We start from the raw sequence: 23,653 nt of genomic DNA, 5'->3' as shown, positions 1-23,653 counted from the left end.
TTTCCCTGCCCCTGTCCTATTCTATAGAGGGCTACTATTAGACACAATTATTCTGTGCCTACTTCTATTTATCAGTTCTTTCTCTGGCAGATTGTTTCTTTCTTCATATGTCCTTTATAATTGGCTTAGTCACTCAAAGTGCTCTAGGCAACTAGCTCTAAGACTATAAATTGCAGAGAATATGCCAGCCTACATTGATAGAGGGAGTTCCTTAAATCCATGAAGTCCTCAAGAATAATCCTAATCCCTAGAATTACAAAAAGTAATGAGTAAGGGAAGCTTAGTGCTATTAGATCTTAGGAGAAAATAGTAATTATAATAGTTCTCTCATGCTGGATTTCAAAAGCAGAAAAGTTAATAGATGGAGCTGATTAAAATAGCTAGACCTAGAAACAAATGTCCATAGCAGTCCTAGTGTCTGAGAAACCCAAGAATGAGAACCATTGGTGAGGAGATTTCAACTGAAAGAGAACTTCTGGAAAAAAAGGGGAAGCAGTCTGGTTAAAACTAACATTTTGATCAGCATCTCTAAACCACAATAAATTCAGATGGATAAAGTAAATATTAAAAAATCAAATCATTCAAAAATTCAGGGAGAATGGAAAGGTAGATTTTCTTTTTGATGGATGGAGGGGGGGGGGGGAATTAACCATGGCATAGAAGAGATCCTAAAAAACAAAGTAGAGAGTCAGTCATAAAAAAATGTTTTAGCCACAACCAGGGGAGTAGATTCAGATTAATTAAAAGAAATCTTTCATTTAATAGTGATAAAAAATCTGATACCCAAAATTCATAAAAAAAAAGTCCAAGTATTTCTCAGTAGACAAATACATGTTCCAGGGTTGGGAGCAGTTTTCAAAAGAAGGAAAAAAAAATTCAAAATCCCAAATAATCTTGGAAATGAAACCCTAAAGTGTCCCCTCATAACTACCAAACTGATAAATATGCTTTAAACAAGAAAAAGAAAACTCAATGGAGAGGTTATGGGAAGACAGATTTGCAATACATTGCTGGAGGTTCTGTAATTTAGTTCAACCCTTCTAGAAAACAGTTTGGAATTATGCAAGAACATTACTAAATTGTTCTTACCCTGTGACCCAGAGAATTCATTGCTGGGACTTAGGGAGTTACTGACAACAAGAAAAGGCCAATATGCAACAGCATGTTTATAGTAATATTATTTGTGATAACAAAAATGGTGAAAGAAAAATATGCAGCATATCTATTTTTTCTCTGAAAAACTTTTATTGATATTTTGTTTTCACATCACCTTCATTTCCCAGTATGTTCTTCTTTCTTCTCCTCCCACAAAGTCATCCCTAATAGCAAAGAAGAAAAAAGAAAACATTTCTTAACAAAACTAACCAATAAGTCAACCTCACCCAACGTACTAGGCACATTTATAGTCCCTCCACCTCTGCAAAGAAGGGAGGGAGGGAAAAAGAAGAAAAGTAGGGAGGGAGGGTGCAGTATTTTCAATTCATCTTTAGTGGCTAGGCCTGATTGTCATAATTACACAGCATTCAGTTTAGGTTTTTTAGTTATTATTCTTCCCATTAACATTGTTGTAGCTGTTGTGTAAGGAATCCTGATTATTAAGGGCTTAATTCCTTCTATTGAATGAGTCTTTTTCCTTTTAAGGTATATACACCTTGCTCTTAGTCCTGACCCCTGTGGCCAGACAGTACAAATGTGATGTTTCTTATGTGTGATAGCTGTTCAGATATTTGAACACAACTTATACTGAGTCCCTGAGGTTTTTCCTTTTTCCAAAATAAATTTCCTTTGATTCTTTCAGCCATTCCAAACATGACATGACCTCCAAAGCCTCTAGTTCTCTTGCTTTACCCTCTTCTGGAAATGCCTCAGACTGTCAATATACTTTGAGAATTGTGGTCCCAGAGCTTAGCAATGCCATTCTAGGTATGGACTGACATAGCAGATCATCTCTGGCCTTTCCCTGTTCATTCTATGTTCTCTTCCCCCACAGGGGCATGACTCCAGGAGAAGCTGAGATCCACTTCCTTGAGAATGCCAAGAAGCTGTCTATGTATGGAGTGGACCTCCATCATGCCAAGGTACCCACCTAAGGCTGGGTAAAGGGGTACTCACTATTTTGGATTTGGAAATTGCATCTGACTCACCTGACCAATAGAGTCATCAGGAAAGCATTACTATTGCTCTGCAATGGTTTTTTTTTTTATTTATTTTTATTAAAGATATTATTTGAGTTTTACAATTTTCTCCCCAATCTTACTTCCTTCCCCCCACCTCCCCCCCCAGAAAACAATCTGTCAGTCTTTACTTTGTTTCCATGTTGTACCTTGATCCAAATTGGGTGTGATGAGAGAAAATATATCCTTAAAGAAGAGACAAGAAGTCTAAGAGATAACAAGATCAGACAATAAGATATGTTTTTTTCTAAATTAAAGGGAATAGTCCTTGAACTTTGTTCAAACTCCACAGCTCCTTATCTGGATACAGATGGCACTCTCCTGTGCAGACCGCCCAAAATTGTTCCCGATTATTGCACTGATGGAATGAGCAAGTCCATCAAGGTTGAACATCACTCCCATGTTGCTGTTAGGGTATACAGTGTTTTTCTAGTTCTGCTCATCTCACTCAGCATCAGTTCACACAAATCCCTCCGGGCTTCCCTGAAATCCTGTCCCTCCTGTTTTCTAATAGAACAATAGTGTTCTATGACATACATTCTGCAATGGGTTTTATTCACAGACAGAGAAAACTAAGCTTTGGGTTCTTCTCTCCATGTTGCATGTGAGTGGTACAGATAGTTAAGGCTGTAAGATTTCTGTGAGACCTAGTAAGCTTAATGGCACCAGAGGTGGTTTTTCTGAGGGGGCTGACATTTGAGTTGAGCCTGAACATATGGGCAGAGAGAGAAAGGATGAGGAGAACAACATGACTGCAACCAATTAAGATTGAATCATGGGAGCAGCTAGATGGTGCAGTGACCCTAGAGTCATGAGGACCTGAGTCCAAATGTGGCTTCAGATACTTAATAATTACCTAACTGTGTGACCTTGAGCAAATCATTAACCCTATTGCCTTGCAAAGTTAAAAAAAAAACTGTATACAAAGAACTGAGTCATATTTAAAAAAAAACATTCCCCAATTGACAAATGTTCAAAGGATATGCAAAGGCAATTTACAGATGAGGAGATCAAAACAATCCATAGTCTTATGAAAAATTTCTCTAAATCATTACTTATTAGAGAAATGCAAATTAAAGCTTCTCTGAGGTACAACCTCACACCTCTCAGACTGGCCAATATGACAAGAAAGGATAATGATCAATGTTGGAAGGGTTGTGAGAAATCTGGGATACTATTACATTGTTGGTGGAGCTGTGAACTCATCCAGCCTTTCTGGAGAGAAATTGGAACTATGCCCAAGGGCAACAAAAATGTGCATACCCTTTGATCCAGCAATACCACTACTGGGTCTATACCCTGAAGAGATGATGAAAAAGGGTAAAAACATCACTTGTACAAAAATATTCATAGCAGCCCTGTTTGTGGGCACAAAGAATTGGAAATCAAGTAAATGTCCTTCAATTGAGGAATGGCTTAGCAAACTGTGGTATGTGTATGTCATGGAACACTATTGTTCTATTAGAAACCAGGAGGGATGGGAATTCAGGGAAGCCCGGAGGGATTTGCATGAACTGATGCTGAGTCCGATGAGCAGAACCAGAAAAATACTTTACACCTTAAAAGCAACATGGGAGTGATGATCAACCTTGATGGACTTGCTCATTCTATCAGTGTAACAATCAGGGACAATTTTGGGCTGTCTGCAATGGAGAATACCATCTGTATCCAGATGAAGAACCGTGGAATTTGAACAAAGTCCAAAGACTATTTCCTTTAATTTAGAAAAAAAAAAAGCCCTGATATCTTATTGTCTGATCTTGTTATCTCTTATACTTTATGTTTCCACCTTAAGGATACGATTTCTCTCTCATCACACTCAATTTGGATCAATGTACAACATGGAAACAATGTAAAGACTGACAAATTGCTCTCTGTGAGGGGTGGGGAGAGGGAAGTAAGAATAGGGGAAAAATTGTAAAACTCTAAATAAAATCTTTAATAAAAAAAAAGAAAAAAGACTGAAACATGGAGGATTTGCTTCAGAGGGAACTCATCTAGAATTCAGGACTCTTGAAGAGAATATAGTGGAAGATACAACTAGAAATCTAGATTAAAGCTAGAATGCCAAACCAAGGAATTTGGACTTGATTCTGTAGGCAGTTGAAAAAAAATTGAAGGATTTTCAGCAAGGGCACAATGTGACAAGAACTGGGCTTTAAAAAATTCAGTCTGGTAGTATGGGTTAGCAATTAGAAGCAAGGAAACTTTAGGAGGTTGGTGTAATCATCTGAATGAGAAGAAAGTGACCTGGAACTAGCCTTATCTGCCTCACCTGGCTAGGACTAGACCTGCCCTCTTCTGTTGGAATTGACTTGAGGACAGGATTAGGGTTTCTTCTTGTTTAAGCTATTGCCCTAATTAGATGATAAGCCCAGGTCTTCATATTCTGAGGTATAATGGTTCCTTTGCACAAAAGTATCTTCCCAGACTCTGCTTATGGACCAGATGCCTGCATATGGTGTACCCTGTGAGCTTTGGCTTTGTTCCTTTAGAGCCAAAGGCACCTTCTGCCTGGTACCTTGAACATGTCACAATAGAATTTCAGCTAAGAGGGTCCTCAACAAGCTGGTTCCCCTTCTCCAGGTATTTGTGGGATTGATAGGTAGATCAACCTATCAGGCCAAGCTCATAACCAAAGTATTCTATATCTCTATGACCCAGGATCTTCTGACTGGGTCTCCCGTAACCACTTTCCACTTAATTCCTACTCCTTACATCCCTTATCTCTTATCTCTCTTTCCCGTTTCTCCTCTCTTCTCCTAGGACTCAGAAGGTATTGACATCATGCTTGGAGTCTGTGCTAATGGTCTGCTGATTTACAGAGATCGTCTGCGGATCAACCGATTTGCCTGGCCCAAGATCCTTAAGATTTCTTATAAAAGGAGTAATTTCTACATCAAGATACGTCCAGGGGAGGTGAGCTTGCTCTGTCCTTGACTATACTTTATAAAATCTTAGGAGGGACCTCAAAGGATAGATATTTCACTCTTACCTGAACTGGCCTCTTCTTGAAGACTTCTATTTCTGGGGACTTGCTTCCCATTTTTGACCCAACTCTGTTAGTTGCCTAAGTCCATCTGAAATTTGCCTTTCTGCAGCTTGCACATTGTGTGTTTAATTCTTCCCTTTGGAACCAGGCGAAAGTATAACCCCACCTTGCCTGTGATGACCCTTCAGATACTTGAAGATAATGACCAGGTTCCTCATCCTTTCCTCTCCAGGCTAAATATCCCTAGTACCTTTCCTTGAAAGAAATAGTAAAGATAAATCCCTAGAAAAAGTAAGCCTAGAAGCATGAGATAAGAGTTAGGCCAAGTGGAGAGAGGAGGCTTGGAAGAAGGAAGGTCTGAGAAGAGGAGAAAAAGGTAGGCAGAATGTATCAGGGCTATGCCACTCATTCTCTCTTCCCTGGTGTCCTAGTATGAGCAGTTTGAAAGTACCATCGGCTTTAAGCTTCCCAATCACCGGTCAGCTAAGAGACTTTGGAAGGTCTGCATTGAGCATCACACATTCTTCAGGTGAGCAGGCTTTATCTGGGCCCGGGCAAAATGGGGCAGATGAAACCAGGGTTTTGGTGAATCCAGAAAAGGGCCCCTTGCCCTTTGTCAGGGAAACATAGCCAGATGAACCTGGAAGTTGGGGTATCAAGGTTCATTTCCTGGCTCTGCTGTTGACCTTGGGCATTTGTCTTAAACACTTTGAACCTCAATTTCCTTCCTTCTATAAAGAGGCTAGACTATATTAATGTTTAATAGATTCATTTAACTGTAGAACCCTGGATGATGGTAAAGCTTAAAATATATTCATGCACCTTTACAAGCTGGTTCACAAGGGCTTAGGAGTATAGTTTTTCCCGATGTGACCTTGAAAGAATCAAGAAAATTATGGGGTGAAATAGAAGAAAATTGACCCAGTTTCATTCTTTCAAGTTATATTTTTGGTTATTCACATAATTTCATATTTAACATTGACAGAGGAAATTGTTGCTAGCATCAAAATTCCCTCAAATGAGTTTAGGAAAAGCTGAGCTATAGAATTCTGCTAAAGTTCCCTCCAGCTAAGTGACCTTAGGATTAAATGTCTGCTGGGTTCAGAACATTGAGCTCTTTACTGCATGAAAGACAAAATATAGATAAGGTATGAGCCTTCCTTTCATGGAGATTTTGAGTCTTTGTAGATATGGGTACAGATAATTAAAATATAATAAAACAAATCCTTTGCTTCTTTGTAACTTTGGGCTCTTCTTGTACCCTCTTGACTCTACTCTTTGCCCCCAATACAGACTTGTGTCTCCTGAGCCCCCACCCAAGGGCTTCCTGGTGATGGGCTCCAAGTTCCGTTACAGTGGGAGGACCCAGGCACAGACCCGGCAGGCCAGCGCCCTCATTGACAGACCTGCACCCTTCTTTGAGCGTTCCTCTAGCAAACGGTACACCATGTCCCGAAGCCTCGATGGAGGTAGGGCTCAGATTTGGGAAGCACTTGGGCATCTGAATGAGTGGTGGGTAGTCAATGGGTAGTCAGTACCAGCCTAACCCAAGAATCATCCCATTGTATGAAACCCTCCTCCACTTAGAAGATATTGCCTTTGAAGTTTGGGAAGCTCTTTGACCATCTGGGGACCTCTGTTAAAAAGTAAATAGGTTATTTGGTGATTGGCAGCCAAGGTCAAGGCCCATCAAGGATCTGAAGCTGAATCTTGAATGGAACTTGTGGTTCTCGGAGGCAAAAGTGAGAGAGAGTATTCTTGGCATGGGGGACAGCCTGTGCAGGAGCATAAAGATGGAAAATGGAAATTATTTTTTAAATAATAAATAGGCTCATTTGGCTGGAACATAATGTTCTCTGGGAGCAATGTATGATCAACTTGGAAAGATATAGACTGGCATAATGGGGAAGATAGAGTTGGACAGTAATAATGTGAATGATATGAGGGAGATGGGTGTGGTGACCAAGAAAAGTAGTCCTCATGGTTCTAGAATCTGGAAGACCTTTTTTCAGAATTGATGTCAGATTCTTCCTGGCTCTGTGACCCTGGGCAAGTCACTTAACCCTGTTTGCCTTAGTTTACTCATCTATAAAATGAATTGGAGGAGGAAATGGCAAACCACTCCAGAATCTTTACCAAGAAAATCCCAAATCCATCACAAAGAGTTGGATATGATTGAAAAAAATGGACAACAGCAATAACAGGGATTTTTGTGCCTTCTTATTTCATGGAGTTCTTGTAAAGCCTATGGTTCCCTTCCCCCCCCCCCTTTTTTTTTTGGTGACCAGGACTGTTTAACTTGTCTATCCGGAGGTGCAACAGTCACTCACAGACTTGATCCCATTGCTGATTGGCCTGGAAGCTTTGACTTGCTCCTTTTGTAACCTTAGCTAATTTGCCCCTTCTTAGGTAACCTGATTCCCTCCCTGCCCCCTCTGGACTGGGGGCTCACTTTTTTGGTACCCAGATGAGGGCACGTAAATGACTTTAGCTCTACTGCAGTTAGTCTCTTTGAGCTCAGCCTCCAGCCTCAGCTTCCCCCAGTGGCAGGGATTACAGGTATGATCCACTATTCCCAGACTCCTTAGAATAATGTTTAAAATGCATGAAATGAAAAAAACATGGGATTCCAAAGGAAATCAATCATATTGAAATATGGTGATAAATAAAAAACATTTTCAGAAAGTTCATGGATTCTAAGTTAAGAATTACCTGTTCTAAAGGAAAAAAAAAAGAATTACCTGTTCTAGAAAGTCTACAACCTAGCATCATAGGCATTCTGAGTGAACCCATTGGGCAGTGTTATCATGCCCTTCCCCAAAGCACAGCTAGGATTGAATTTGATTATTATTGCAGAACAACTGACAAAATATCTTCCCTGGCTGGGGTGAAAGTTTTACTCCTCCATCCTAGACAAGAACTAGGTTGAGTTCCAGAACTGAGTGGAGTCATCAAGTGGGCAGTGGGCAGGGTCTCTTCAGGGTGCGCTTGGTGCTCCCTTACCTGGAAGCTAGAGGAGCCCTTACCTTCTACCCTGGTGCACTTTCCCTTCTTTACTTCCCTACCATCATCTCTCAGCAGAATTTTCTCGACCAGCCTCTGTCAGTGAGAATCATGATGTGGGGTCAGAGACTGAGAAGTCTGAAGAAGACAGAGACTACAGTGGTGGGAGGAGAAAGTCAGAGACGGAGGAAGGAGAACTCCGAACCCCCACTAAGATCAAAGAGATGAAGGTATGAGACTTTCCTTCCACCTCTGACTGTAAGAGAACCTGGGGCTTCCCCATCCCTACAGACAAGAGTATCTTGAAATATATTTACTGTACCCTCAACTTTGGTTTGTGGAGACCAAGGGCCTTAGCCCACATATCTAGGATGTGCATGCCAGGCCCTATCCTTTGTTTCCTCATGAAAGGTAGTACAAACTGGTTCCCTCCCCTCCACCAACTGCCTGTGGGTGGGCTGTGAATGTGATTGTCCCTGAATAGATCTGTGTCCCTGAGAAGGAAGAGGGGTTCTCATGTGTCTGCACACATAGAGAACACATAGGCCCCCATTTTTCTGGGCACATTTTGCACATGTCTGTACTTCCAGATATTGACCCCCTGAATGAGGAGTTCTCTCTATACACCTCATATGTTGACATGATACCAAGAAAACACTAAGAACTCACAGATGTGATATGATTTGAACTATAATGTTCTGAACTATAATATCAAGCTTAATAATATATACAAATAAGGACTAAAACTTGAAATAAAACCATGTAATCAGCACTATTTACATTTAAAAAAACTATAAAGATTAAACTAATATGGCAAATTATCATACAATGTTCAACTGCCCACACAGACTGCATGAGGCATCAGTATTGTCCGATGCCCATCTCTGGAATACTGGGACCATAGACATGGGTTTCTCAGCTCTGAGGAGGCCTTGACTGGAATTCAAAGAGGCCTCCTGTACCTCACATGGGCACAGACTTTCAGAAAAGGTCCCTTTAGAGGTCATACCTTCCTGCTGCCACCCTTCCAAACAGTGTATTACTGCATTTTCCCCAAAGCCCCCACAAACTGAAGCTGGGGACTAAGGCAGTGTTCTTTGAGGGTAGCCATGAGGTAAGACTATAACAAGGCAGGAGATCAAGGTTCTCCTGTGTCTTCTAACCAAGCCCTTCCCCAGTAGCCTAAGGATATGGCCTCTAGTTGGCTGAGAAGGGTACCCAAAAGCCAAGCTGTCACTTTGTAGTGAGACTTCATATGCACACATATAGACTTGGATTCAAACCTAAAACACAGTGTGTCCACAATATGTGCACATATATGAAACAGCCCGGCTCTCCAAGCACAAGCATACATTTATATACACATGCTTCATGTACCTTAGCTTCACAGGGAGACACAATGTTCATAAGTAAATGAACACTATTCCCACTCCCACCACCCAATTATTGGTAGCCCCAACATCGTGTTTTTTTGATGACCTAGTTTCCTCCCCCCTCCCCATCACCCCACTTGACCTGAATCTAGCTATGTCTAATGTAATCCCTCTACTGACCCTGCTGGTTCCTCCCTCACCATGTACTGCTAGCCGGAGCAGGAAACCACGCCAAGACACAAGCAGGAGGTACTGACTGCATCATTCTCCTTTGTTCTTTTGGTCCATTGTTTGCCACCTACCATCTGCCATGTGCCATTCTGCCTTCATCTCAGGTCCATGCCCTTTCATTTCAGGATATCCCACATACCATCACTGGTCCTCATCTTCTTTGCCCTTAAGTTGGGAAAGTCATCCATATTCCTGGGAAAGGGGCTTGTTGCTGTGCTGCCTGCCTGCTTTTTGCCTTAATAAGTTTATTACTCATAAACTTCTTATTCATCTTCTTTCTTCACCTTATTCGTTTCTTCCTCTCCCTTCTTCCTCTTTTTTTTATCTTTTGCTTATTTTCATCTTCCTTTTCCTTCATCATTCTTCCTTTCTATTCTTCTTCATTTTCTTCTGTTCTTCCTCTTTCTATTGATTCTTTCTATTTCCTCAACCAAAACCAGCTCCTCTTCTACTTGTCATCCAAACCCAGCCCCTTCATAATATGTTCATTGCCAAAATATGTATTGTCTTTTGGCTGTGTGGGGAAAGGCTACTTTTAAAGATGTTAGAAGGGGAAGAAACATGACCCTTATTCTCCTACAGAGACCTCAGACACTCTAAAACCCCATGGTTCAGCTGGCTACCATAGTAGCTAGTAGACATTACTTTGCCTGGGATAGGAGTCCTGATCCATAGTAGAAACTAGGAGATATTCAGATGAGTATAACCAAGGTATTTGACTTTCTGGGAGGGAGGCAGGCAGTGGGTTTACTGTAGAAAGGCAGAAGCATGGAAGCAGGTCACATTTGCTCTTCAGGAGGTCTCTTTTCTCTTCTACTTATAATAGCTGAAGAGTTAATGTTTATAGATTGTGATCTGGATTTGAGGTCACTAGAGCTATGTTTGGTTTTTATTACCATCACTTACTAGCTATGTGACTTTGGTCAAGTCATTTTAATTTTTCTGAATCTATTTACTCATTTGTAAAATGGAAATGATAATAGCAATAACTACTCTCCCTCACAGTGGTTGTATGGATCAAATTCAGTAATGTATATAAAAGCACTTTTTTTAAAATTATAAAATGCCACCTAAATGTGGATCAATTACTATTATCATCCTTGGTAGTATATTTCCATGGGTCTGGAGACTAACTCTAAAGGCTTCCTAGCTGTATTTTCAGGCCAGCTCCCTAGGTCTGTAATCTTGTGATTGTTTCTCAAAGGAATCTGCTGACTTTTTTTTTTGGAACCAGCAGAATAGAATTTTGATGAATTGAGCATTCTTAAATAAACTTCTAGATGAGACCTCTTGAGGATATGGAAAATAAATGTAAATTGCTACTCTTCCCTATGTTCCACCTCATATTTCAAGCCTCATTGAGATCAGATGCCTTGGCCTTTTTTTTCCTAACTACTGGTCTCAGGCCACAGTGCAGGAATTGGTGTCCCCTACTCTGCATACCTTGGTTTACCAGGCCGTTCAGAATACTTGTCGTGGATAAGGCACAGGGGAGATGCCTATTTGAAAAATGGCATCAACCCTTTCCTCAAGGAGCTTACAATTTAATTTGAGGGAACAAGATGGTTCCATAGTATCTGTTATAAGATAATGTGGTGGGTGGCTAGGTGGTGTAGTGGATAAAGCACCGGCCTTGGAGTCAGGAGTACCTGGGTTCAAATCCGATTTCAGACACTTAATAATTACCTAGCCGTGTGGCCTTGGGCAAACCACTTAACCCCATTTGCCTTGCAAAAAAAAAACACTAAAAAAAAATAATGTGATCAGGGTAAAGGGTAACGCAGAAAAGTCCTTTTTGAGAAAGGGGTTATTCCTTTTAACTGAGGGGTCAGGGGATGCTCCATAGAGGAAATGACATCTGAGTTGAGTCTGGAAGGAAAGGAAGGTTGTTTCATAAAGTAGGGATGAAAATAGAGAATATTCACTGTGAGGATTCACATGAATTCTTTCCCCTCTCCTCCCTATTCATACCCAGTAAGCATGAGCATCTAAGGGGTTAGGAATAGAGACTTGCAGCTTCTGTCGTTTTAATCTTCCCTGTCCCTTGTCCTTTGCTTTTGGAATGGAAAATTAGTGTAGTTCAGAGATACTTTTCCTTTTATAACTCATTTATTTTCTCCATCCTAAGTTCTTAGATAAACCAGAGGATGTACTGTTGAAGCACCAGGCCAGCATCAATGAACTCAAGAGGACGCTGAAGGAACCCAATAGCAAATTGATTCATAGGGATCGTGACTGGGAACGTGAGCGAAGGTTGCCTTCCTCACCAGCCTCATCCTCTCCCAAGCATGAAGAAGGAACCCCTAAAGGGACCCCTGAGAAAGCTAATGAGGTGGGTCCTGTGGCCTTGGGCTCCATAAAGAAGAGTGGGATGTGGGATATGGAATTGATTTACATAGATTTTTTTGCATTTATGCTCTGCTCCATAGCACTCATTTTTAGTGGAAGAAAAGAATGGCATCAAGGACCAAAGATTCATTTACTTGATGTTGGAACATGAGTTGTTGAATTGGGGTTGGGGAAGGTTGTTGAAGTTTGAAATAAGGAATTTGGGGTCCAAGAATAATATGTGTAGTATGTTCTTTGTTGTTCAGCTTTCTATTCTCAAGAAAACTATTAACTAATATATCTAATAAACATGCATATTATTTTTAAAAATATGATAAAAAAATAGCTAGGAAGAATATGCTACAAGGCTGTGAAGTAAGAAGTTACCCATATATCCTAATTTTTCAGAGCATAGATGTAAATTTCTCTACTGAAAAGGAGGAATTTTATACCTTATACTTAATATCTCCAAGGTAATATTCTAAGCACTTTCTATAACAAATTATAACTACCTATATTTGTTATGCAAAAGGTAATTTTTCCCCTAAAATCTATCAGGATTACTAAGTACCATTGTACAACCATAGTTGACAATCAATAAAAACAGCTTACATTTGTATTTGTATAGCATTTTCTAGCTGTCATCACAATTGAACATCACAACAGTTCTTGGAGGGAGATCATACAAATATCGTTATATTCATTTTAAATTTGAGAAAATTGAGGCTCAAATGTAGAGACTTGTACAAGGTCAACTAATAAATGCTGTAACCTTGAATCTTAGCTTTCCAGCTCCATATCCAAAGAAGTTAATGTATGGTATTTCTCTATTAACCAAAATTCCAAACTAATTCAATGTTCCCCAACCTCAACAGAATACTGGACTAGAAATCAGAATCCCTGGGATTGAATCCCACCTCTAATATTTATTATTTATCTGACCTTGAGAAAGACCCTTCCTCTCTCTCTAGGACTTGATTTGCCCATTTGTAGGGTGATAGAAATTTGGACAACCTCCTTTATAGGCTGTTGTGAAAAAAGTTATTGGTAAACTATAAATTTGAGTTGGTATTATTATACCAGATTACAGAGAGTTGGCTGTCTTTATTTGTACAACAGGAAGTTAGACCAAAGGAGTAATGCAGGCTGAAGTTAATGAGAGAAATTCTATAACAAGTTACTGGTATAACTTGGAATGTTATGGGGTAGCTCCAGTCCCAGAGGTAAATCATAATGTTTAGAGTCAACATTGCAAGAGTAGTAGTACTGCATCCTTCTAAGTCATACTTATCACTGTTAGAGACAAGCTTCTTGGGCAAAGGGCTGACTGGATGGTGGTTTAGAAGTTATTGTTGGGAAGGTTCTCTTAATTGATTTCAGTGAGAGTCTGGTCCTAGAAAATGGAAGTTGGACCAGTTGACACACCCATGGCTATCATGCTCTCTGTGACAATTGTCTCCGTCAGCTGTGGCACTGTATTCTTGGTTCTGCCGCCACTCTTGAGATAGCCTGTCAGCAGCCCTATATAGCCCCTCAGGGATAATGAGAGTGGGGCTGAGGCTATAATGGTACCAGTCAGACTCCTGGAGGAGCATGGATATGGATGATAACCCTGGAGCAGGGAGTAGAGGATGACCTCAGCCATGGCTATCTCCTGAGAGTCAAATATCCTTTGACAAGAAAGGGGAGATCTGCTTCTTTAGCCTCAACTGGGGGGGATTACTTCAAAGAGGCTTAAATTGCTTAAAGTGAATGGTTGGGGAAAGGAGTCTGAGTCACAGGGAGGAAGCATCTCAGATGGCAGTGGACAGAGCCCATAGAGTGGATCCAGGGACAGGGAAGCATTGGAAGGGTCCTGAAAAGGGTCTACAAGGGATTCAGAGGGTGGGTTTAGAAAGAATATGTCCTTTGATTTCAAGAGCCTAGATCCTACCTGCAGACATGATCTCATGGTCTTCAACATCTGGGATCCAGGAGGGAGGAGGAAGAATCAAAAGGAAGGAACTTTCATTTCCTGAACTACATACTATGAATCCAGTTTTATTCCCACAATAAAAAAGAAAAAAAATCACTGAGGAAAGCTGGTAGAAAGAAACCTGAACCCATTTCTTTTCTAATACTTGACCAGAAACAAAGCAGAATGAAATATTCATGTGTAATCTTTGATCCTGGGGTCACCCTAATAGTTTGTCAGAGATCTTGGGACTGGGACTGTCTTAAGGGTTTCTACCCAACTAACCTAATCCTATGGATTGCTTCTGAGTATGAACTAGGAGCTCCGTCTTCCTCCTTGCTGTCTTTTCCTGCTCCATCCAAAGATGTGACATAATGGATAGAATACTGGACTTGGAGTCAGGAAAGATTTGGCTTCAATAAATCTACTGTCAACATTAGCTATTATGACTGTGAACAAGTCATTCCACTTCAGTTTCTTTTCTGTAAAATGGATATAATGATAGCACCTGCCTCCCAACAATGATGTGAGAATAAACTATTATAATATATGTGAAGTGTGTTTACAAACCTAGAGCATATATAAATATTAGGTATTATGATTATTCTGCCTCTGAACTCTAGCTTCCTCATTTGTAAAATGGAGATGATAGTATCTATGAAGTTACTACCTCACAAGGTTGTTGTAGTGATCAAAAGAGATGAAGATTCAAAGTGCTTTCCTCATGAATCTTAAAGTATTGTATGAATGTCGGCTATGAACATTTTCCCCTTTCTAAACAAGATGCTTTATATTGTTGTATTCGAACCAGGGCCATGTGAGGAAAGGTTTACTGCTCATGGAATGTGTGTCCGTCTTTCTCTCTTTCTTTCTGTATCTCTCTCTCTCTCTCTCATCTCTCCTTCCCTCTTCCCTTTCCCTGTGTCCCTGCTCTCCCTCTGCCTGGGCCCTGGACCTTCCTTCCCTGCAGAGCCAGAGAACAGAGGACGCCTCCCAGCTGGAGCCGGAAATTGCCTTAGGCTTGGAGTCATTCACCCTGAAAAGTCTTGTGTCGTCTCCTGAGGTTACTGTCCATCTTTTGTCACCTGGGGGACTTTCCATTTCCCTTGGGGTCTCTTCACTCATCTGTCACCTTCTCCGGCAAGATGGGCAGGGGGGACCTGTACATGGACACAGATGGGGAGGGTGCCATTCTCCTCAGCCATAGTTCGGGGGGAAGGAAAAACCTATGAGGAAAGGGAAGTTTGAATGTTCCCTCCCTTTAGAGGATAGATTGACTTCTGAAGAGGGGCTGAGAGAGTGGACATTCTTCCCCAGAGGGTAGTCAAATAGGCAGGATTTGTGAAAAGCTGAATTCTGTGTTGACCAAGGGCATCAGATTGCCATGATGGTGTAGTCCCTGTGGACTTGTCTTTATTTCTGTAGGTTCTGGTAAGCTCCTAATCTAGGTGATGATGTTCCTCCTGTCTCCCCCTTCCTCCTCTGACTCTGGTCTGGATAGAATTCCTTTAGAACCAGTTAGATTTCCTATTAGAAGGTCATTTTCTAATTGGCCTTGTTCTTCCCATGACTGGTCTATTTAGTGTGGAGAAGAAAAGCCTGAAGGGAAAAATGATGCTTCCTTCAAGTACTGTTAGAAAAATACCCTTCCTTGCCATCTCTCTAATAAATCAGACAGTGAGTCTGTTGGGCTTCTGTGCCTGAGATCAGGGTGACCTATATGCCCCCTTTTCCCCATTCTTTGCTGTCTAATTCTCACCCTTGGGCTGGGCTATAGACTCCCCAGTTGATAGCATTTCCCCCACTGGACACTTCCTTGCAAGATGAGCTCCTCTTGGCTATCAGTCCAGTGTCCAAACCCTACATGAGAGAGGGCTCAGAAGGAGTAGGTTTTTCCTCTAAGAATCTTGGCCATTGTCCCCTCCACCCCCACCCAGAAGACAAAAGGAGGAACTTTGGACCCACTCAGAAGAATAGGCAAACCCAAAGAAGTATTGAGTCAGGAACAGACTATTCTTTCATGCTTGTGTCCCAGGAACCCCTTGGGACCTTCACTTTGTTTTCCCCAGAAGGTCATTTTCTAATTGGCCTTGTTCTTCCCATGACTGGTCTTTTTAGTGTGGAGAAGAAAAGACTGAAGGGACAAATGATGCTTCCTTCAAGTACTGAAGGCATATCTGTCATGTGGAGAAGGGAATAGATTTTTGTTTGCCTTGGCCCTGGGAGGAAGAATTAGGAGCATGAGAATTGTACTTTTCAGTTCCATTTAAGAAAACTTTCTAACAGTAAAAACTAATAGTTTGGGATAGCTGGGTGGTACAATGGATAGAGTGCTAGGCCTGGGGTCATGAAAACTCATTTTCATGAGTTCAGATATGGCCTCAGATGCTTACTAGCAGTGAGACCCTGGACAAGTCATTTAATCCTGCTTACCTCAGTTCCATATCTGTAAAATGAGTTAGGGAAGGAAATGGCAAATCATTCCAATAACTCTGCCAAGTAAATCCCAAATGGGGAGGTCACAGAGTCAAATATTCCTGAAAAACCAACTTTAAGAAATCCTAGGATTCTTTCCTCTCAACTTGACCTTGAACTTGTGCTTATAATTGGCCTTTCAGCCAATACTTCACCAACTTAGTCTACCATCTTTTCCAAGGTTTAACTTACCAGTATATGTGTGCTATGATAAAGAATCCAAGTCCTTACTAAATTAACAGCCTTCTTGTTCCTTCCTCACTGGGTAGCCTGAGGAAACCCTTCCAAACCAAAGCATGGAGAACATTCTCCACTAAGTCAGGGTTTTGTTTGTCTGTGACTAGGTAGGTTCTGCCTGGCTTGGGATAGGACTTGTCACTAGCTCTGACATTTCCAGATTGTTCATGGCTAACTTCCTCAGGTATGGGCTAGCTGGTGCCCCAGTGGGCCTGAGCAGTGGTGCTGATAAGACTGAAGATGGGCCCAGACAGTGACTTTGCATAGAAAAGACCTCTCTAATGGCTACAATGATGTGGATATTCCTAGCCTTGGCCTTTCTGCACTCTATGAATGCTCTGATCATTTGAGGAACTAAGGGGTCATCAGTCTTAGATTCTGACAGTTCAGAGCACGTAGTTTGCTGAGGCTGAATAGCATTATCTCAAGGAGGAAGGAATACACATAATCTAGGGCTGAATTTCAACATTATACCTTTTCAGTAGGATTAAATTTAAGCTGTTTTGAAAATCAAGTTTTTCAGTGAGGATTATATTGTTTTAACAATATTATTCCCTCTTTAGATCCATCCTTACTATTTGAAGAGTCAAAGCAATGAGCCACCAGGTGTGAAGAGAGGCATAGTCTGCTGCAGGAGGGCATGACCATTCTCCCTCCTGTCAGAGAGATCATGTTGAAGGGTCTGCCAGACTGGCTCCCCTCCACTACACACAGACACCGTAGGGCTCTTTCCACCCAATAGAGTAGATGTGCTTTAGTACCACAGGACAAAGAGGAGATTATAGGCAAGAGCCAGTTACAGTCTCCCAAGAAAGAAGGTGGAAAGAGAAGGTAAACTAAAATTTGAATCAAATGTGATTTTAAGGTTTTACACCATATATAGAAACAACCTGATTTGTCAAAAAGTCATCATCTTTGAACTTAGTTTTCCTTAAAATCTATTTGTCTTGGGGGTAACTAGCTGGCACAGTGGATAGAGCACTGGCCCTGGTGTCAGGAGGATCTGAGTTCAAATCTGGCATCAGACACGTAATAATTGCCTAGCTGTGTGACCTTGGGCAAGTCACTTAACCCCATTGACTTAAAATTTTTTTTTAAATCTAGTTGTCTCTGGATATCATTTCCTAGCCAAAGCAGTCCACAAAGATGTCATATATCCTTGTGACAATTATTATTTGAGTTTTTTCTTATTGTAGTTCTTCTGGTAATTTACTTTGGGACCTGGACATCTTAGTACTTCATGGAGTACAAAAACAGGGTCAGCTAGGTGGCGAACTGGGTAAAGCACTGGTCTTGGAGTCAGAAAGATTCAAGTTTAATTCCAAAACTTACTAGCTGTGGGTCCTTGAGCAAGTCACTTTACCACTATCTCAGTTCCTTCATCTGTAAAATTTGGATAATAATAGCACTTACTTCACAGGGTTTTGGTGAGGATCAAGTGAGATTATATTCTTAAAGTATTTAGCATCATGATTGGTACCTAGAAGCAGCTATTACTATCATGATCATCATCATCATTATTATTATTAAAGAAACCTAGACCCAAGAATCAGGAGATAAGGAATTCTAGTCCTGGTTCTGCCCTTAGGAAAATCACTATACTTTTCTGAGTCATGGATTGTTTTTATCTTCCAAAATCAAGGGATTGAACTTGACTAGAAAGCTAAGATCCTTTCCAATAATCTATTCATTAGCTTCCCTACCTATAAAGGCTATAAACTAATGTCCTGTACCATTTCACAGAATAGAAGAGAAAAAGAAGGCCACTGGTTGGTACTATTTTTCCTTTCTTTTAATGGCCCTCTCTCCCCTGTCCCTCAACCTCAGTATCATGAGAGCAGTGCCCTGATCTACCCTTTGGTCATATCAGTTTTTTTCTTTCACTGACTGGAAGGAACAGACTCTGATTTCAGCCCCATGCTAACTTTTCTTGCTCCAATTGACATGCAGGGTTCGGAGCACTGGGTGTTTATAGAAAGAGAGTGCTCTCAGCCTGAAGAACTTGTGCTCAGGAACCTGAGTGCCCTACAACCAGAGGACCCCTCAACAATCCCATCAGATGACCTCTGCAGCAAGAGGGTCTCCAAGGTGGATGTCCGGGTAGATAAGTTCAGAGTTGAAGTGGCCACTGAAGAACTGGTCAGAATGAAGGGGCAAGGAGAGACATGCCAAAGAGGAAGGATGATTGCAAGTCCTGAGGATTTTGAGTCCCTGTGGGAGGATGGAGTGTGGGCTCAGGAAGGCCCAGAAAGAACTTCACTCTTGGCTAGTCATGCATTAGTGGAGAAAATCTCAAATACCTCCCAGCCCAGACTCAGCAGCAAGGAGGAAACAATTGGGGAACACAGAACCTCAGCCAACCAACTTGAGGGACATGTGGAACTCAGAAAGGAGCTTGAAGAATTCCATGCCTGTAGACAATCTTCAGTAATAGAGCCAGAGGCTCAACAGGAAGTGCTTGGGATGAAATCTCGGGACCCTCACCCTGAATCTCCAGCCTTGGAGAAGGAAAGTATGAAAGTATCTCCAGGAGACTCAACCAGAGCAGATTCCAGTGATGAAACAGAGACCTCTCCAGCAGAAAGGAGCTTCTACCTAAGTTTTGCAGACAAAGAACAAGAGGAATTGGCCTCCTTTGTCCCTAAAGATGGGAAGGTAGCAGATCTGGGTGCCATCCAGGAAGATCAGAAAGGCCATGTGGAATTAGAGGATGATGAGTCAATAGTGGCTCCTGGGTTTAATTCTTCAGATCAAGTGTTCTCAAGTCTTGGTGGTAATACTGGTATGTACTCAGAAGGAGATGAGCCCCCAACCATAGATGTAGGATTAGATGAACTCAAAGTTCTTTTAGAACAACTGAGTAAGAAAACATCCCTAAGTCATCAACCAACTAGCAATGAGAAGAGTTATGAGAGGAAAGAAGAAGAGTTTCTCAACCCAATAGGTGGCAAATGCTTAGAGGAAGAAATGCTCGAGACAGGAAATTCTATAGAAAAGGTTCAGAAGAGCCCCCCCAAATTAGAGAATCAATCACTAAGCAAAGGAGGAGAAAATGAGTTGCCAAAATCAAAGTCCAAGGCCAGCCATCTAAGGAAGGGCCCACAAAGAGATATAAATGGATCAGACAGACAGAAGGAGGTACATTTTCCATTCCAAGAGAGATCACTTCATGCCCTAGAAGGAGACCCTGAGCTGAATGAAAATAAAACTTCTGCAGTATTTCTTCAGATGGAAGGGATCATAATGAAAGATTCTGCCCTGGCATCCCCAGGGAATTCTGAGACCATGGTATCTTGGGAAGATTGTACAAATCCACCCCCTCCAAAACAAGAGCAGCAGGCCAATGATGGGCCCTCTCACCTGGAACATCCCATAGTCTTTCCAAAGACGTTCCGTTTTCCAAAGGGAAGTCTGGGAAACAAGGACACAGTGGTCCCTGATGTAGCTAAGACAAAGGAGCTGCCCACTACCAATGAGAAAGCAAAAGATGGAGCCAAGCAGACCAGAGTAGGAGGCCTGGTGCTTACTGCCTTGGAAAGGGAACCCAAGCAGGGTATATCTTTCCAAGCTAGTGGTCAAGAGGGTTCCCAGGAAGACATTAGCAAGACCTCTGTGGCCAATAAAATTAAGATATTTGAACGAGGTGACACCCATGGTGCAGATAACCTCTGGGCAAATGTGGGGGATTCCAGGGCTCTTCCAAGTGAGCAATCATCTGAACCATTCCCAGGGCAGGTGGAACAACAGCGAAACAAACTGTTGGAGCTAGGTTTTGTTCAGCTTCATCCCCCAAATAATATCTCTAGCTCCAAAGCCACAGAGCTTACTGGGTCAGCATCAGATACTGGTCACTTCGTTGCTAAACCTGGAACATCTGCAGATCCAAACAAAGCTGTGCTCATTGTCACTGAATTGAACCAGGGAAGTGATGAAGAGTTGACACCTTCATCTGTGGATTCTAGTTCCAAGACCATATTGGCAGAAGCCGGGGTAACCAGCCACATGAATCCCTCTCTCCTCCAACACCTTGCTCTCCTCCCTACCTCCCTATGGAAACTGACTGCATGTTTTTGTGCTTCTTCCTGGAGCATGTTCCTAAAGTTTCACCTCCATCACCAAGAGCAGAGGGTGCTTGGCCATCTCAGTTTTTTTGTTTTTATAAGTATAACCCAAGCTAATACAGTCAGTTCTGGCCCTTTGGTTGGGTTAGAAATGCTGCTAGCTACTGTCATAGGCACAATCTTCCTACTCTGGAACAGAGGAGGGGTAGTCTTGTCACCAAGCCATAACCCATCATCATCCTAGTACCCTTTGCTTCATCATGTTCTTCCTGTCCTGCTTGGCTTCTTTAATGATTCTCCCTTTTCCTGCCCTTGCTCCCCTCTCCTACCTGAGACAAGTTGATTGTCCTGCAGCCTCTCCCCCTTCAGTTGCTGTTCCAACTCAATACCAAAGCTCCCTTTCTGCCTCCTTAAGACTAACCCTTTTCTCTAATTCAGAGCAAAACTCGGGAACCAGCTCGGGAAGAGGACTTGTCAGGCTCAGCAGCTAAAGTTGCTTCAAAGGAGGAGCAGCATTCAGCTGGGCCCCAGGCTGCCCAGGTCTCTGCCATTCATCCTCTCTCTGCCTTCCCATCCCCTTTACTGGGCCACAACTGTACATGCTTTAGCCTGGGCTCCCCCACTCCTGTCTGTCTGTCTCTCCAACTTGGAATCAGATCTCTCATACCTCTCAACCTCATAGAAACTTTTCAGACAGAGGCTCAGTTGGTCCCTCCAGCCCCTTTTGTGGGGTGGTCTTGACAACCTCAATCTGAAGAGACTGTTCCTTTGGGCTGAATTTGGAACTTCCAAATGTCCGAGACCAAATCAACCAGAAATGTTTTGTTGCTATTTTTATTCTCTAAAAACAGACTTGGAATAGAAGGAAATGAAGTAGGTAGTACTGTCTGTGTGGACTTTACCCTCTAATGGGTTGGGCCAGTTGAGAGGTATGTATGATAGGCAGGAGGGGTCTAGTTCCCTACGGTGCTTGTCAATTCCACTGAGGGTCCATGGTGCCCACTCTCCAAGGGGGCTGAGGGTTGAGCTTGGCAGTGTACCTCATTCTCCTTGTGGCTCTCACCTGAAGATTCCCAGCTTCATTTTGCTTCTTGTCTAGAATAGAAAACAAGGGTCCCTGTCCCAAGGAGGAAGAGGAGGTTAAAGAAATTATATTTTAGGGCATGGTGGGTGACAGCATCCCATGCTCCACAACAGGCACGGTGGAATTGACAAGTCAAATTTGCTTCCTCTCTGTTATTCAGAGCTGGCTCCAGCCTCCTTGCCTCCTCCCTCCCTGCGGACTCCTTTGCCGTTTCGCCACACTGGACTTCCTTCATGTCAGGGCCTGGCATCTGAGCTGCCATCCGTGTCCCTTGCACAAAGCCGCTTCTAACGAGCTCCAAGAGCCAAACCTTGGACAGGGCCTCTCGTCCAGGGTGGACGTGCAGGCCGGGCTGTGCTTTTTACTCGCTTCTGCCTTAAGTGCCTGAGCAGGATTTGGCAGCCCCTCCCTGGGGCTCTTGGGAAGGTCATGGTTTTCTTGGCTTGCCTTGTGATTTCAATGACACCTTCTTGGGATGATTCCTTCCCCACTGCCAACCTCCACCTTGTGGACATCCCCATGCGTGCTCTGACATTCACCCTCTTGATTTTTGTCTCTCTCCTCTGTGTTCCTTGGCTTCCACCTGGTGTTTAGAGAGCAGGGCTGAGGGAGGGCTCAGAAGAGAAAGTCAAACCCCCACGTCCCAGGGCCCCAGAGAGCGACCCGGGAGACGAGGACCAGGACCAGGAGCGGGACTCAGTCTTTCTGAAGGACAACCACCTAGCCATCGAGCGAAAGTGTTCCAGCATCACAGTCAGCTCTACATCTAGCCTGGAGGCAGAGGTGGACTTCACAGTGATCGGGGACTACCATGGCACTGCCTTTGAGGACTTCTCTCGCAGTCTGCCTGAACTTGACCGAGATCGGAGTGACTCTGAGGCAGAGGGGCCGGTATTCCCCCGGGACCTTGACAAAGCAGCCCCCAGCCAAGATGAAGAGTCCAAGGCAGCGAGTGAAGCCCCCGAACGAGGGATCTGCCCTGCCCCTGATATGCCCCACTTTGAGGTATGGTGGGGAGCTATGAGCACCCCTGTCCATCATGAGTCCTCTCCTTGTCTCATCAGGACCCCTGTCTTGGTTCTGCATGTTCCCTGTGCCTGGGGCCACTGTAGAGATGGCTAGTTAGCCCAGAGTGGCTTCTTCCTCTTGGGGCATTGCCTTGTTGCATGACTGTCCACAGTCCCCTCCACTGCATGGGTTTGTGTTAGCATGTTTGCAGAATCAAAGATTGGTCAAGAACATCACACTAACCCATTACTGTTGGTCTTGACAACACAGGTCTGAGCATGACTGAATGGGTGGCAGGGGGTGTCCAAGGCTGAGAGCTCTCTGCCAAGCATGTTGGCCATCAGCACGCATGCCGCAGAGTCTGGTCACTTATTGGACCATGTTCTAGAGTCATAGTCCTTAGTCCAGAGAAAACATGACTCAAGAAACATGACTTCTTGGAGAATGGACTTTATTTTTGACTCGTGGATAAGGGTCTGGGATAAAGGATAAGAAAGTGGGTGGTATAATCTAATAAGCATAAACCCTGAGCTTGCAAGTGAAAGGTCTGAATTCAAAGTAGCTCCACCCCTGAAGCTTAGCAGCATTGTGACCTTGGGCAGATCATTTAACTTTTCTGAGTGGTTTTCTCTATAAAACAAGGGAAAGAAGCATGGCATTGTGGAGGGAAGACTGAGCTTTGAAGTCAGGAAGACCTGGCTTCGAGTTCTTTCTCTAACACATGTTTACTGTG

The 23,653-nt window shown here is 42.6% G+C and overlaps 2 protein-coding genes across 9 annotated transcripts in view; both read left to right on the top strand.

Annotated features, from left to right (window-relative positions):
- The window catches only part of EPB41L1 (erythrocyte membrane protein band 4.1 like 1), a 111,175-nt gene that overhangs the window by 71,208 nt on the left and 16,314 nt on the right, over nucleotides 1-23,653 (top strand). For 5 of the 8 annotated variants that reach the window (XM_074212041.1, XM_074212042.1, XM_074212037.1 and 2 more), the window contains 7 exons: nucleotides 1,991-2,078; nucleotides 4,941-5,093; nucleotides 5,598-5,695; nucleotides 6,460-6,635; nucleotides 8,245-8,399; nucleotides 11,902-12,105; nucleotides 22,507-22,917. In XM_074212041.1, the coding sequence (XP_074068142.1) occupies nucleotides 1,991-2,078; nucleotides 4,941-5,093; nucleotides 5,598-5,695; nucleotides 6,460-6,635; nucleotides 8,245-8,399; nucleotides 11,902-12,105; nucleotides 22,507-22,917 (1,285 nt within the window). The remainder of the gene's footprint in view (nucleotides 1-1,990; nucleotides 2,079-4,940; nucleotides 5,094-5,597; nucleotides 5,696-6,459; nucleotides 6,636-8,244; nucleotides 8,400-11,901; nucleotides 12,106-22,506; nucleotides 22,918-23,653) is intronic. The other 3 variants (XM_074212040.1, XM_074212044.1, XM_074212043.1) reach the window with 3 other exon arrangements.
- LOC141505825 (uncharacterized) lies at nucleotides 15,273-22,499 on the top strand. The gene has a single exon (XM_074212045.1). It carries the CDS (start codon nucleotides 18,685-18,687, stop codon nucleotides 21,070-21,072), a length of 2,388 nt encoding a protein of 795 aa, XP_074068146.1. The 5' UTR covers nucleotides 15,273-18,684; the 3' UTR covers nucleotides 21,073-22,499.

The sequence above is a fragment of the Macrotis lagotis genome, chromosome 1, assembly GCF_037893015.1.
Source record: "Macrotis lagotis isolate mMagLag1 chromosome 1, bilby.v1.9.chrom.fasta, whole genome shotgun sequence".
Lineage (NCBI taxonomy): Eukaryota > Metazoa > Chordata > Mammalia > Peramelemorphia > Peramelidae > Macrotis > Macrotis lagotis.
Note: the sequence above shows the minus strand (reverse complement) of the source record. Positions and strands in the feature narration are given on the sequence as shown.